This window comes from Pelophylax lessonae, assembly GCF_965119305.1.
Source record: "Pelophylax lessonae genome assembly, chromosome: 10".
Taxonomy (NCBI): Eukaryota; Metazoa; Chordata; class Amphibia; order Anura; family Ranidae; genus Pelophylax; species Pelophylax lessonae.
Genome location: NC_138777.1, coordinates 63,355,208 through 63,371,556, shown reverse-complemented (window position 1 = coordinate 63,371,556; position 16,349 = coordinate 63,355,208). Strand labels below are relative to the sequence as shown.

Sequence of the window (16,349 nt, the reverse complement as noted above, 5' to 3'; positions counted from 1 at the left end):
TCCATCTCTGAACACAGAGTGAAGACAGAGCTGTCATCTGCCTGCGCAGCGGGGATCAGCAGATTGGACCTCGTCGGACAGTGCGTCGTGTGCAAGGACCCTTACAGGTGAACAGATCAGCAGTTTAGTATCAGAAAGGTGCCCAATCAAGAGAAATTGTCACTTTGCCAAAAATTAGCAAAATGGCAGATTTATTTTTTAAAATTGAAAGGAGGGTGAGGTTACATAAATTGTTTATTGTGTAACTATATGTGTAGATTTTTTATTTATTTTTTATTTGAAAAAATTACAAAACCTTTAACAAACAGTTATTTGAAAAGAAAAAAAATGAAAATAAGGTGAAAAAGTAAAATAATTGGGAGCAGGCAAGCAAACTTATACCTGTTCATGTTTCTTGTACAATTATTTTCCTTTAGATTTACCTTAAAGGAGTTGTAAAGTCAGAAGGTTTTTTTTTTTTTTCCTAATGCATTCTGTGCAATAAGATAAAAAGCCTTCTGTGTGCAGCAGACTCCCAGCACCCCCTAATTTTTACCTGAGCCCCCTCTCTATCCAGCGATGTCCATGAGTCCCTTCGCCGTTTGGGACTCTCCCACCTGATTGGCTGAGACACAGCTGCAGTGCCATTGGCTCCCGCTACTGTCAAAGTCAGTTAGCCAATCAGGAGAGAGAGGGGGCGGGGCCGAACCACAGCTCCATGTCTGAATGGATAGACTGTGCTGCAGCTTAGCTAGGCTGCCCCCATAGCAAGCTGCAACAGGATGGAGGGGCTAGAAGCAGCAAAAACTGACCTGAGAAGAGGAGGATCCAGGCTACCCTGTGCTAAACCAACTGCACAGAGGAGGTAAATATAACATGTTTTTTTTGTTTTTTTCTTTTTTTCTTTTTAATAACAGAGACGTTACAACCACTTGTAAGTGCAAGGGCCTGCCTAAAGCTGGATACACACTATACATTTTTTTGTTGTTCAATTTCCTTTAGATTTACCTTAAACTATGTAGTGCAAGGGCCTGCCTGACTGCATACAAATTGAAAGGGTTTAGGTTTGACCTCATATTACATAGTTTTGGTAAATCTAAAGGAAAAAATCCAAAGAATTGTAAAGTGTGTATCCAGCATTACTGGATACAATTGAACATTTCGTTTTGACCTATTTTAGGCCCTGTTCACATCTGAGCCAATTTCCGCTCGTAAAACGCTCATCTCTGCAGTCTCAAAACACCTAACAAGCAAAATCCTATTAATTTCAATGGCCCCTGTTTACACATGAGCGTTTTGTTGCCTGAAGCAAATCGCCTGAAGCTCAAAAAAGTACATAAGCTTCTTTTTTGGCAGATTACAAGCATTTTTGTTAGATGTAAATGCCTGCCTTCAAACACCTGCAAAAAACGCAAAAAAAAAAAAAAAAGCCTAAAATAGCCCGAAGAAAAAAAAGCCTGAAAATGATATGCTCATGTGTGAATGGAGCCTTATGGTTTTTGGTATATCTAAAGGAATGTTGTACAAGGGAATATAACATGTATGGCCAGCCTCATTTGCCTGCTTGCAACCTCTTTAAAAAACTTTTTTAAAAAGTACATTCTTGGCACGCCTTGGTGCCGGGGTAATTTAACTCCTGGGCACATGTGCAGAGATGAATCATCCCGTGCCAATCAAGAGGGAGCTTGCTGGCGTCGCCTCTCTGGAGTACCGTCAACACTGGCTCCCCTTCAAGACCAGGATAAAAGTTTCTAGGTTAATATTCACAGGTACAGCATTAACATTGGTGGATAATTCAGCTAAAATGGTGCATCTAATATGGTGACCACAGATTTGCAGTCCCAGTTGCCATCCCCCACCACTCCTGCTAAAAAGATATAACTGCCCGAGATACACGTCAAGGACAGCCATGTAACAGAGGTAACTTGAATGAAAAAAACCCCAAAGTAATTGGGATTATATAGCGCTTGCTATTGGGAAACGGGGTACACAGTGATCTAAATAAATTATGTAAAACCAATATACATGTATAAATATATAAAACCGTTGATATGTGATTAAAATGTCTTAAACTAGATAATGGTGTATCACACAATATTGCAGTGTATAATCAATAAATATTCATAAATATCAAATTAGAAATAAATCAAATCATGTGATTTGATTTATTTCTAATTTGATATTTATGAATATTTATTGATTATACACTGCAATATTGTGTGATACACCATTATCTTGTTTAAGACATTTTAATCACATATCAATGGTTTTATATATTTATACATGTATATTGGTTTTACATAATTTATTTAGATCACTGTGTACCCCGTTTCCCAATAGCAAGCGCTATATAATCCCAATTACTTTGGGGTTTTTTTCATTCATCCTACACCCATTCTATAGCAGCTGCTACCCTCCCCTTAATTTAATCTATTCCTTCATTACCCCTTTTAAGTAGGCTTTCTTAGGCGCGAAGAATATACACCTATTGGAGTATATATTTATAAAAACAGAGGTAACTTGTTGTAAGGAATAAATAACTCCATAACTCCATACTTACAGCACACGTAACGATGTCAAGCCTTGTAAAGACTCGTTTTGAACTTCAGTAATTTGATTGTGTTGTAGGTAACTAGAAGTAGAACAAACACAATAAATCTTCAAATTCTAACCTGCTGTGTAAGATATTAAAAATAATTATAGACCAAGCAACTGACATCAACGTTTTATGACAGGAACCATATGAAAGTTTACTTAGGTCGCAGACACCTTTTATAAGCTTCTCCGATGCCACACCAGTATTTACTGGTGTACAATAAGATTATACAAAATCAAACACAATATTGTAGACCAAAATAAAAAAAGGTTTAATCCCCCTGTCAATGTACACTGATTTTATTGGAGACAAAAAAAAGAGGAGAGACCCATTGTAAAAGTATATCTTTTACCAAAACTATTTCTATTGAGGGGTCAGAACTCTTTTCAGGTTTATATTGCTGTATGCGTTCTCACTGGGAAGATTCACCGTCTATTTATAATATAATGGCCACCTAGGGAGAAAGTGATGGTGACAATTTGGTAAGAGAATTTCCACTTGGAGAAAGATATCCTCTCAATTTCAGTTGTGTCTCAGGGACAGGAAGCGAAATAGAAATCCAATTTTTAAAAAGACAAAAAAAAAACAAAAAAAAGTTTACATACAATTCAAGCGGAAATTCTGTTTTGTCTATGTTTTGGTGAAATTAAAAGAAAAAAAAAAAAAGTGTGGGATTTAAAAAAAAAAATCTGTCATTTGTCTTGCCTCCAAGACTGAGAACTGAGCAATTAATGACCTCTGATCACTCGGTTGTCAGTCTTCAGTGGAGCACTGGGCTGTGGAGGGGAGGAGAGTGGCAGGCTCCCAGCAATGCACTGAGAGGCTGAGCCAACTGCCACTCAGGCATCAGAGTGGATCCCAATATTAAAGTCAGGATCCCTCTAGAGCAGGGGTCTTCAAACTATGGTCCTCAAGTTGTTCAGGAACTATAATTCCCATCATGCCTAGTTATGTCTGTGAATGTCTGAGTTTCACACTGCTTCATGGGATGTGAAGTTCCGCAACAGCTAGAGGGCTGTAGCTTGAGGATACCTGCTCTAGAGCCTGGACCGGCTGACTGATGTAAGCAAACAGTAGACTTTAGCCTGCTGTTGGCTGAATACGAGTCAAAAGGTGCTACTAAGTGCACTCCTGTGACTCACAGGAGAAGGGGGGGGGGGGGGTAAGCATAGCTTTAATCATGCTAAACTTACATTACTCAGTCACATAAAAAAGGAGCCTACGGGTCAAGTGAACTGCATGCCAATTTGGATCAGCCAGTATTTTTTTAGTTGCAAAAGTCTTCTGATTTGCCAAAATATTTCTCCTTCCACGTCTGTCTTATTAGGTAGTAATAAGCAACAACAAGGAAATTTTGAAATATCTATGAAAAGGGTCCAAAAATCAATAAGAAAAGGGGCAAAATAGTAATAAATGTGCCTCTATGAATACTTAAGATGCATGGGGGATCGGGCAGATCAAATTTTGTCTAAAGCTGGCCATATGCTGCTCAAAGTTCTGCAATTTCAGCCCTGTCAGCACCACCTGTTTCAAAAAAGCCCAAAGGAGCTGGATGGAAAATTGTCGGCTGAGCAGTGACTGCATACAATCAGATGCAGTCTCTGTTCAGGTATTCAGGCAATCTCAGCTGTCTGAATCCAACAATTGGCAGTTTAGATTCCTCCATCCATGCTGTTTTGCATTGTATTGCTTTTTCTCGTTTGGAACACGAAAACGAAACATGTATGGCTGGCCTAAGTCGATCAAAGATCTGTCTGTCCATGGCTGCTTTACCCATGAAATAGACCATATGAGAGGGGCTGTTGCTTACATTTCTTCCAATGAACTGCATCCTTTCAATCCATTCAGATCTGTTATTTCACCGTAAGAAAGGTCTCTATAAGACAAAAAAAAAAAAAAAAAGAGAACGAGAATTAAGCCATGTAATGTGAATCTGTAGTCTTCTTAAAGATCATCATAAAAACCACTCAAATGGAACCACTCCGGACAGAAATATGAATGGCATTAAAAAGGAAGAATGGTCATTGCTGACTTATTTGGAAGGTACTAGCTTTCTACTTGCTTCACTATTTGGTCAATCATTGACCTGGAAGAAGCATGATTAAAGTGGTAGTATACCGCTTTTTGTGACTTTTGACTACAGGTAAGCCTATAATAAGGCTTACCTGTAGGTACAATTAATATCTCCTAAACCTGCACGGTTTAGGAGATATTTGCACTGCATGCAGCCGCTGACACCAGTGGCACATGCGCTCTGAAGGTCCGGCGGACCTTCAGAGTTCCTTGCTGGGAAGTGCCGGAAAATGACTCCCGCACGCATGCGCGGGAGTGAAGTCATCGCGGCTCCGGCCACTCATAGCGCCGGAGCCGCCGAACCCCGAAGAGACGCCGAGGGATCATGTCAGCTCCCACAGCGGTGTCCGGGGGTCAGTGTTGGGGCTTCGTTCTATGGCAAGTGATGCATACTAGCTCATTATGCCTTTCTCTTGCAGGGGTTTTTTTTTTTTTTTTTTAGTTTTTTTAGTATACTACCGGTTTAAGACAGTATACTTCACATGCTTCTCCTGTGTCTGTGACTCACCAAATGGTAAAGCTAGAGATAGGAGGGCACCCCCAGAGCCCAAAAACAAGTTAGCAATGGCAGATCCACAGTTCTACCTTAATAAGTTCCCCTTAATGTAAGCAGTGTGTGTCCATGCCAGCTCCCACTTACATACACACCACCCCCTTTGCTACCCCACTGATTCCTTTGCTGAAGGGAGCATAGAGAAACAGTTGGCATTGCTGGGTATGGGGATCAAGTGACAACTAGTGCTTGGTCCAGCGCTGTCATATGGCAGCAGGGAAAGTTAACTTTGCGTTTACAGAAGGTTTCTTCTCTTCACTCCCAACAATGAACAGAGTGGTGCGAAAAAGGATGGCTAAGGATTAGATGCTGTGGGGCAACTTGTTTATCCTGTATGTTCAATTTAAAGAGAACCTCTACCGAGAAAAATGAGGTTGCTGCTTTTATGACCTCCTTTCTAAAGTACTAATTGTCTATTGGTGGCTTCAGTACTTATGAAGTCACTGACCTGATTAAGTATGCAGCATGTAAAGTCCAAACTCTTAACCTGCAAAGTATTGCAGCTACTGGATCAGCAAGACGCCCAAGTAACTAGAATGTTCAGAAGGAATGTTCAGTAATGGTTGCCTCTTAAAACAGGTTTCTTTTTGAACACTTTGTTTCAGCTTTCAGTTTCTGATCCTACACTCACCGGACACTTTATTAGGTAAACCATGCTAGTACCAGATTGGACCCCCTTTTACCTTCAGAACTGCCTTAATTCTTCATGGCATCGATTCAACAAGGTGTTGGAAACATTCCTCTGAGATTTTGGTCCATAGTGACATAATAGCATCACGCAGTTGCTGCAGATTTGTCGGCTGCACATCCATGATGCGAATCTCCTGTTCTACCACATCCCAAAGGTGCTCTATTGGATTGAGATCTGGTGACTGTGAAGGCCATTGGAGTACAGTGATCTCATTGTCATGTTCAAGAAACCAGTGGTGAGATAATTTGAGCTTTGTGACATGGTGCATTATCAGGTTGGAAGGAGCCATCAGAAGATGGGTACACTGTAGTCAAAGGGATGGACATGGTCAGCAACAATACTCAGGTAGTCCCTGGCATTTAAACGATGGTCAATTGGTACTAAGGGGCCCAAAGTGTGCCAAGAAAATATTCCCCACACCATTACACCACCACCATCAGCCTGAACCGTTGATACAAGGCAGGATGGATCCATGTAGTTTAGGCTAAATTCTGACCCTACCATCTGAATGTTTCAGCTGAAATCGAGACTCATCAGACCAGGCAACGTTTTTCCAATCTTCCATAGTCCAATTTTAATGAACCTGAGCAAACTATAGCCGCAGTTTCCTGTTAGCTGACAGGAGTGTCACCCGGTGTGGTCTTCTACTGCCGTAACATCTACTTCCAGGTTTGATGCGTTGTGCATTCAGAGATGGTATTCTACATACCGTGGTTATAACGAGTGGTTATATGAGTTACTGTTGCCTATAATCTCGAACAAGTCTGCCCATTCTCAATGAACGTCAACAAGGCATTTTTGCCCACACAACTGCGACTGACTGGATATTTTCTCTTTTTCAGGCCATTCTCTGTAAACCCTAGAGATGGTTGTGCGTGACAATCCCAGTAGATCAGCAGTTTTTCAAAAACTCAGACCAGCCCTTCTGGCATCAACAACCATGCCACGTTCAAAGTCGCTTAAATCTCCTTTCTTTCCCATTCGGATGCTCGGTTTTAACTTCAGCAAGTCATCTTTACCACATCTAGATGCCTAAATGCACTGAGTTGCCGCCATGTGATTGGCTGATCAGCAATTTGTGTTACCAAGCAATTGAACAGGTGTACCTAATAAAGTGGCCGGTGACTGTATATTAATTATATGTATTGCTGGTTTAGTAGTGCTACAGAGCAATTGTGCTTTATTTCTGTAACTAGTTGAAGTGTAGATTCTTTTTATTTTTATTTTTTTTACTTTTGTTTTTTTTTTTTTATGTATGTTTTTTTGGAAAAACGTAATAAATATATCTTTTTTAAAAAAAAAAAAAAAGTGCTTTATTTCTATTTTCTTAATTTTTTTAAGTGCCAGTTGGCTCTGCTAAGGACCATAAAAATATTTTACAGTACAATTTCGAACAGCTTATCCTCTAACTTTGTCTTCCTATTTGTTCAGCAAAGATGCTGATTGATCCGACTTAGAAAAAGTAACTAAAGGCAGAATGTAAAAAATGTGTTTGATCCTGAAAATCAGAGCATAGCAAAAATAAAAAAAAATGTCAAGCTGAACATCAAAACTTATATTCAGGTAAAATATTTTGGTACTCCGGCTGTTTACACTGAAAATGCATCATAGTAACTCCTTTGTTACTGGATTCCATAGTGTTTTTTAATTTATATTTTGTATAACTGATTGTTAACGTTGACCCAAAATATGCTTCATACCAGGATAAAGCAACATGGCACATATAAGCAAATTAAAGATGTATTAACTTACAGAGATCGAAGCATCTTCTGCTCCTGGCACAGGTTCAGTGGAATGCTTCTGATCTTCGTGCCTGTTAACGTCCTGTAAAACACAAGAAAGGTATTCTGAAACTCGATCTTCATCTATAGGTTGCTATGTCAAATATTTAAAAAAAAAATATTTTAGACATCAAAAGATGGTTTCTACATTCACTGACACGTTCCTCTATTGAGGTCAGTTCTCAAATTTTTTCCACCACCTCCAACTCTGACCTGACAGAGCAATCTACAGAAAAATGATTGCATGTGAGCAATGCACAACTGTACCTGCTAAATTATTCAGATGGAGGTGTTAAATGAAGGTAGAGCAGAGCAGAGCTGTATAAAGGAGACTTGAGTGCCACCCTTCTAAAGATGGCGATTCTGTACGATGCAAGTCGCATCAGAAATCGCATAGTGTGAACCAGGACTTAATAAAAGCAGCTGTAGAAGGTGCTGCGGTCATTAAAAAAAAACATGCCAGATAAGAGATATACAAAGTTATATTTCCTCTGCTGATAAATTGGTGAAGCTCCGATTCTCATAGAATGTCAGTTAAAGCAACCGGACATATTTATAAAAAAAACATTAAATTTTTATATATATATATACACACACACACACACACACATATATACATATATATATATACACACATATATACATATATACATATATACACACATATATACATATATATATATATATATATATATACACACACATACACACATGCATATACATACATACATACACATACACACATGCATATACACACATACATATATACACACACACTTTTTTTTTTTAATTTCTGTTTAATCCTTGGTTTACCCTAATCAGCCCCAATTAACTCCTCCCTCCCATTATTTTCCTGATGATTTTTAAATGTATTTCTATTTGTTAAACAAATATATATATATTTTTTTTTTTTTAGTATTTTATTAAACAAACTTTTATTCCATTTGTAAATAACCTTGCAATATCTTCATTTTAGTGTAATTTTTAAAGAGTATAAATTATGGAATAAAACTTATTTTCTTTACATTTAGAAAAATGTTATTTTAAAACAATGATCAAAGTAGAAATAAGTGTTATTTTTTTATAGTTTCACTAAGTTTTTGTCTATGGATTACATGAAAAAATGAATTACAATATCCCAAAAAGAAAGCCTTGCTCGTCCCAAAAAAAACCCCCAAAAAATTATTTATATCATGGGTGTCCAACCTTTTGGCTTCTCTGGGCCACATTGAGTATAGAGAAATTGTCTCAGGCCGCATATAAAATATATACTATTAGTTAAGGTATAAAAGTAATAAAACGCCGCCGTGCCCTTCCTGTGCTGCCGCCCCCCCCAGCACTAATTTAACACAACTAGTGGATGATCCCCTCCAAGGCTGCCTCTGTGGCCGTGCCCCCGTCTCTACTTCCTTCCTCCCCAGCAAAAAAAAAAAATTGTCAGGGGGCAGTGGGCCGCATTGCCTGAGGTTCTGGGCCGCATGCGGCCCCCGGGCCACAGGTTGGACATGCCTGATATATATAATATATATATATATATATATATATATATATATATATGCTACTTTGTTATCGTAAAACAAATCTAAACTCCATCAACATTAACTATTTTTAATGCTTATGCGGCAATCAATAGTAAATAGATCAGAAGCTATATTATTTTTACAGTTTTTTTTTTTTTTTTCAGTTGCTTCCTAGGCCAAAATGATGTCCTTTCCCAGTGAGTGAGGATTTTTTTTTCTTTTATCTGGAGGAGTTATCTCAGCAAAACACTGCCTCCTGCCTGAGCTAAGGGCAGATGGATTCCAGGAAGTAAATGCTATATGAATCATCTGCCCTCACTCAAGATGGCCATGGCTAGAAATGCTAGGGGGACATTTTTCAAAGGGCTTTTTAACAAAACAAAGTATGGGGACATGGATAGACAGAGGAGTTTGCAGTTAATATTTAAATTTAATTCAATCGCATTTTCAGCTTGTGGTGCTTAGCTAAAATTTAGCTCCATTTTAATAAAAAAATAAAAAAAAGCAAAAAAAAAAAAATGGGCAGTTTTGGGACTTTAGATGAGACACCGGTGAGCAATGCTCAGCGTCTCCATTACTGTATATAACAAAACTGAAGATCAAGGGGGATTAAAGAAGGTGTGGAAACCAGCCGGTCCTTCGTTTGATCAAACGGACCGGCTGGTTTCCACACACCTTCTTTAATCCCCCTTGGTCTTCGGTTTAAATAAAAAATAAAAAGCAGCCCATAGCAGAAATGTTTGTGCATAACCTATGACAAGTCCAATGTGACCATAGATTCACGAATATTCCAGATGCGCCACACTTTGGCTTTTGCCAGTTGACCAATCTGAGCGCAGACATTTTAGGCTCCTACACACTGATGTCATCATTTTATTAAAGTGCCCATAGGGGCTTTGTGCATGAAATTTGGAAGTAAGGAGAAATGTGTGTTGTGGCAGTCTATGAACTAGAATTTTCCCCTCTAAGGGCCCTTTCACACGGGCGATCCGATCAGATCCGCCTGTCAGTTTTTTAGGCGGATCTGATCGGATCCTCCATGCAGCTCTATGGGGCAGCGGATGTCAGCGGAGACACCTCCTCTGACACCCGCTGCCATCCGTATCCGATCCTGTCCGTGAAATCTGGAGGGATGGAAACCCTATTTTTCCATCCGTTCAGTGATCGGATCGGATGAGAGCAGACAGGCGGTCCGCTCTCATCCGATCCCCCATAGAGGGCAGCGGGGGCTGAGACACCTCCCTCTCCGCTCTGCAAGCGGAGACGGAGCTGTCATCCGCGATCCCCGCTGAGCAACACGCATCCACCTACGGAGGCGGACTGTGTGAAAGAGGCATAACACAATAGGAACATTGGTTGCTATTGAAATCCCTTCCAGCTTTATTGTCTCCAGGTTTTATTCTAAAGTTTGGGTACAGCTCAATAATCCCAGTAATTAACACTCACAGGCTTTCCAGGTTTACTGTTCCAGTCAAGTTTGGGAACCATAGGATGTCAGATGCTCCTCGAATAACCCTGATGAATAAATGTTAAAAAAAAAAAAAAAAGGTACAAATTCAGTTTGAACTTATAAGATCAGTGAGATTTCAAACTACTTCAAGCACTCTAAGTAAATGGAAATATGGAGGCACTCCGATTATAAAAGGCACAAATTATTATTGCAGATTCTAGTTTATTTATGGTTTGCACAACTTCCGTTTGCTGGGTTCACAATAAGCCATTCTTGGCATCAGCAAATTTATTGAATAAAGACTAAACAAGAAAGATGGCGGCAGATACAAAAACACCTGGCAGCGGATAGGGAGAAGTTGGTATTATGGTGGACATCAAATATGAACTTTTCACTCTTTGTGCAGCCTAGTTTTGTGTTTGGTTTTCAGGGTGGGAGTAGATAATTTAAAGTGTTACTAAACCCACAACAGTAAAATTACACTATATAAACAGTAAAGCATGCTCGTTCTACTCACTGTAGAACCTACGGGGTTATTTCTCTGCATTGTGTAAAAAGGCTGTTTGATCCTGTATGCACCGATCCTCCCCTTCTTCCATTGACTCCAGAAGATGTCTGGATAGGACAGAGCCTTTGGAGTCAGGCTGCACATGCTCAGTTTGGTGTGTATTGCTAGAGAGTTTTTTTTTTTTCTGGGGAGGGTGCATGTGATCAGCGCAGGGCCAATCAGCACTGTCCAGACAGAGGGTCAGGGGTCCTGCATCCTGATAAGACAGCTAAATGCAGTATGAAAACTCCTCCTACAAGCTTTACTTGGAACTGTTACAAGTCACAAGACTGCTATATACTGCTGATGAGAAAAGGTATTTAACAGTTTATATTTACTAAAATAATTGCATTTCTAAGTACTGTAGGACAGTGGTCCTCAACCCTGGCCTACAGGGCCCACTAACAGGCCAGATTTGCAAGATAACTGAAATACATCCCAGGTGATATCATTTGCTGCTCAGTGATTGCAGTACTCTAGTCTGCATCTCCCCAAGGTAATACTTAAAATCTGGCCTGTTAGTGGGCCCTGAGGACCGGAGTTGAGGACCACTGCTGTAGGAGACCCGATATAGTGAATGCAGGCTCCTGGGTTTAGTAACACTTTAACCACTTGCTAACCAGCTGCTGCCTATATACGGCGGCAGGTCAGCAAGTTCCCGCGGAACACAGGCCTCTGTATTCATTTCATAAGTCCATACCCCTCACAGTTTGAAAACACCCCCTAGGCTCACATTTAACCCTTTGATCGTCCCTGGGTTAACCCCTTCCCTGTCAGTGTCATTATTACAGTAACAGTGCATATTTTTAGCACTGATTACTGTAGTAATGTTACTGCCCCCCCCCCCCCCACAAAGTGTAAAAAATGTCAGTTAAGGGGTCCGATCTGTCCACAGGAATGTCGCAGTCCTGCTAAAAATCGCTGATCACCACCATTACTAGTAAAAAAAAAAAAATAATCATAAATATTTCCCCTAGTTTGGTTTGTGCAAAAGTTATTGCGTCTACAAACAAAACATGCTTATTGGGATTTTTTTTTACCAAAAATATGTAGCAGAATACAAATTGGCCTAAAATGATGAAAAAATTAGATTTTTAATTTATACATTTTTTTGGGAATGTTTTACAGCAGAAAGTGAATTTTTTTTTTTTTTTCCAGAAGTGTCGCTTTTTTTTTTAAAGTGCAAAAAAAAACAAAAAAAAAAAAACAAAGCACAGGTGATCAAATGCCACCAAAAGAAATCTCTATCAGTGTTGCACGATTGTGCAGTTGTCCGTTAAAATAACGCAGTGCTGAATTGCAAAAAATGGCCTGGTCATTAAGGGGAAATCTTCCAGTCCAGAAGTGGTTAAGGATCAGATAATATTGGGCTTGTTCATTTTGTGTATGGTTCTGTGGACTGGAAGAGAAAACTTATGATGAGATTACATGCATCCCAATCATTTTGGGTTTAGTTTTGGCAGCTGGCACACAGAACGCAATGATCAAATGATGCTCAGCCTGAAATATTCTGGTTTGGTTCTGTGAGCTGGAATCGAGGATTTAATAGTTTTGACCATTTGATACAGCAAGTTGGAATGAATGACTCAAAGATCAGATTACATGCAGCCTGATCATTCTGAGTTTATTTCTGTGAGCTGGTGTGAAAGACAAAGAATCAGGTTTCATACGGCCTTTTCATTTTGTGTTTGGTTCTCCCAGACTGCATTTCAGCTTATTAGTAAATGGCATAAAAATTCTCACATGCCAGGGCTCCAAAAAACTTTAATTTCCTCCAATAATATACTCTCTCTCTGGTCACACTACTTTTTGAAATTAGTTAAAATTCTTTTATTTTTTTAAATATTTTGAAGGGGTCCACAGATCAGAGTACAGTTAAACAGCATAATTATAGAAAGCAGACAGAGCCAATATTGCTGTGCCAAGTATCTCACTTCACACATTCTACTAAAGGCTAGACAAGTACTTACAAGAAGCGGAGGTCTGATAAGTTTTGAAAAGCTGAATTCCCAACAAAGGACAACGGATTATCGTACAATTGTCTGTCAGAATTAAAGAGAAAAAAAAACACACACTGTTAAAACTGGTTTCAATAATTTAGGTCAGGGGTCTCCAAACTTTCTAAACAAAGGGCCAGTTTACTGTCCTTCAGACTTCCCTGGGGCCGGACTGTGGGCATTGGAAGTAGAAAATGTCCTGCTATCAGTAGGAGTAAACAATGTCCCAATTTTGGTGTCAGTGAGAGGAATTGTGCCCACTCGTTGGGGGTCATTGGGTGAGAGGAATTGTGCTCCATCGTTGGGGGTCATTGGGTGAGAGGAATTGTGCCCAATCGTTGGGAGTCATTGGGTGAGAGGAATTGTGCCCAATCGTTGGGAGTCATTGGGTGAGAGGAATTGTGCCCAATCGTTGGGAGTCATTGGGTGAGAGGAATTGTGCCCAATCGTTGGTGTCATTGGGTGAGAGGAATTGTGCCCAATCGTTGGTGTCATTGGGTGAGAGGAATTGTGCCCAATCGTTGGGGGTCATTGGGTGAGAGGAATTGTGCCCCATCGTTGGTGTCATTGGGCGAGAGGAATTGTGCCCCATCGTTGGTGTCATTGGGTGAGAGGAATTGTGCCCCATCGTTGGTGTCATTGGGTGAGAGGAATTGTGCCCCATCGTTGGGGGTCATTGGGTGAGAGGAATTGTGCCCAATCGTTGGGGGTCATTGGGTGAGAGGAATTGTGCCCAATCGTTGGGGGTCATTGGGTGAGAGGAATTGTGCCCAATCGTTGGGGGTCATTGGGTGAGAGGAATTGTGCCCAATCGTTGGGGGTCATTGGGTGAGAGGAATTGTGCCCAATCGTTGGGGGTCATTGGGTGAGAGGAATTGTGCCCAATCGTTGGGGGTCATTGGGTGAGAGGAATTGTGCCCAATCGTTGGGGGTCATTGGGTGAGAGGAATTGTGCCCAATCGTTGGGAGTCATTGGGTGAGAGGAATTGTGCCCAATCGTTGGGGGTCATTGGGGGAGAGGAATTGTGCCCAATCGTTGGGGGTCATTGGGTGAGAGGAATTGTGCCCAATCGTTGGGGGTCATTGGGTGAGAGGAATTGTGCCCAATCGTTGGGGGTCATTGGGTGAGAGGAATTGTGCCTAATCGTTGGGGGTCATTGGGTGAGAGGAATTGTGCCCAATCGTTGGGGGTCATTGGGTGAGAGGAATTGTGCCCAATCGTGGGGGTCATTGGGTGAGAGGAATTGTGCCCCATCGTTGGTGTCATTGGGTGAGAGGAATTGTGCCCCATGAGAGGAATTGTGCCCCATCGTTGGGGGTCATTGGGTGAGAGGAATTGTACCCCATCAATGGTGTCATTGGGTGAGAGGAATTGTGCCCCATCGTTGGTGTCATTGGGTGAGAGGAATTGTGCCCCATGAGAGGAATTGTGCCCCATCGTTGGGGGTCATTGGGTGAGAGGAATTGTGCCCCATCGTTGGGTGTCATTGGGTGAGAGGAATTGTGCCCCATCGTTGGTGTCATTGGGTGAGAGGAATTGTGCCCCATCGTTGGGTGTCATTGGGTGAGAGGAATTGTGCCCCATCGTTGGTGTCATTGGGTGAGAGGAATTGTGCCCCATTGTTGGGGTCATTGGGTTTACAATGTAAAGCGGGACAGTACAATTACAATACAATTCAATATAGAAGGACTAGGAGGGCCCTGCTCATGGAGCTTACAATTTAACAGTTATGACATCAGCCATTTGATGGTTTGACAGTTCTGTTGAGAACACATGCAAATGTGACAGTTATCAATCCCGGCATTCCAAGAATGTAACCGTTTTCTGAAACCGTAAAATAGATGGGTTTAGTTCCACTTTATGATTTACTGCTGTTCAGGGGCTCTGGGCTTCAGCAAAATGGCAGCTTCCAGCAAGAAGGAACAGGAGCAATGCTGGAGAAAATTACAGCACACACAAATTTTGGTAGCATAATTATTAATGTGGAATGTATGTTCCTTGCTGAAGAACATTTTTTTTTATAAAGTTGTTATGAGTAAAGTTCAGCTTTAACAACTTCATAAAACTGTTATTTTATTTATTTTTTTATACTGTATATATTCCTGGCATGTCACATTTGCTTGTGGTTTTAACCAAACTGTCAAAGCATCAAATGACTGATGACATGTGCATATATATACACCGGTATATATATATATATATATATATATATATATATATATATATATATATATATATATATATATATATATATATATATATATATATAATTTATTAAGCATTTGATTTGTTAAAATGAAACACACAAAAACAATATGAAAAACAAAACTCACATGCTCTTCAGCAATGGGTTCTTCTCGAACGCTCCATCAGGGATTGTTGTAATGGAATTGCTGTGAAAACCTCTAAAAATAAAAAAAATAAATACTGAAATATGAAGATATGATTTAACCTTTTTTGCAACCATCTCTTTTTTTACGTTTGTATATTTCTGCAGTGTAAGTAAAACAAAAAAAATAAAAATAAACTTACAGCTCCTTTAAATTGCTCAATGACTTTATAACTTCAGGGAAGTCCACAAGGTTATTATAATTAAGGTCACTAAAAAAAAAAAATGAAGAAATATGGGATGTTAGTGGTTGGGTCACATGGGTATGCAAAAAATCAAACCATTCTTATAATTAAGGTCACAAAAAAAAAAAAAAATCAAATATTGAAGTTACTGGTTGGTCAGATGGGTAGACAAAAATCAAACCATTTAAATAATTTTCTTATTTTTAAGAACGATCTTTACATACACATGCAATTTCTGAGTGCCTGAACTCTCACACATATTCCCAAGGAAGAGCAATGGGTTAAAAGCCAATGGACACCCAATAAAGAATGAGGCATGATGCAAGAGCCAGACAAGGAGGCACAATTGTAAATCCATTGGTTGTCACCCCAGTCCCATTTAATGAAATTAAATATGTTCCTAGCATAGAGATAATCAGGGGCAAAGTGCCTAATGTCTGAATCTATAGTCTGACTTTTACTACAGAAACAAAAGCCACATTATACTTAAACATACTCTTACAAAACAAAGTAGAACAGTTGGCGTGTAAATAAAATCAGCGGTATTGTTTTTATCCTCTGCTCAAACCACAGTATTTGTCTTTCCA

At 39.9% G+C, this 16,349-nt stretch overlaps 1 protein-coding gene across 1 annotated transcript in view; it reads right to left on the bottom strand.

The window, feature by feature from the left end:
- Positions 1-16,349, bottom strand: part of LGR4 (leucine rich repeat containing G protein-coupled receptor 4) — a 166,061-nt gene that overhangs the window by 11,238 nt on the left and 138,474 nt on the right. Inside the window, exons 7-13 of the mRNA XM_082270765.1 lie at positions 15,721-15,789; positions 15,522-15,593; positions 13,161-13,232; positions 10,640-10,708; positions 7,645-7,716; positions 4,386-4,451; positions 2,540-2,611 (exon numbers count right to left, since the gene is read on the bottom strand). Of these exons, the coding sequence (XP_082126891.1) occupies positions 2,540-2,611; positions 4,386-4,451; positions 7,645-7,716; positions 10,640-10,708; positions 13,161-13,232; positions 15,522-15,593; positions 15,721-15,789 (492 nt within the window). The remainder of the gene's footprint in view (positions 1-2,539; positions 2,612-4,385; positions 4,452-7,644; positions 7,717-10,639; positions 10,709-13,160; positions 13,233-15,521; positions 15,594-15,720; positions 15,790-16,349) is intronic.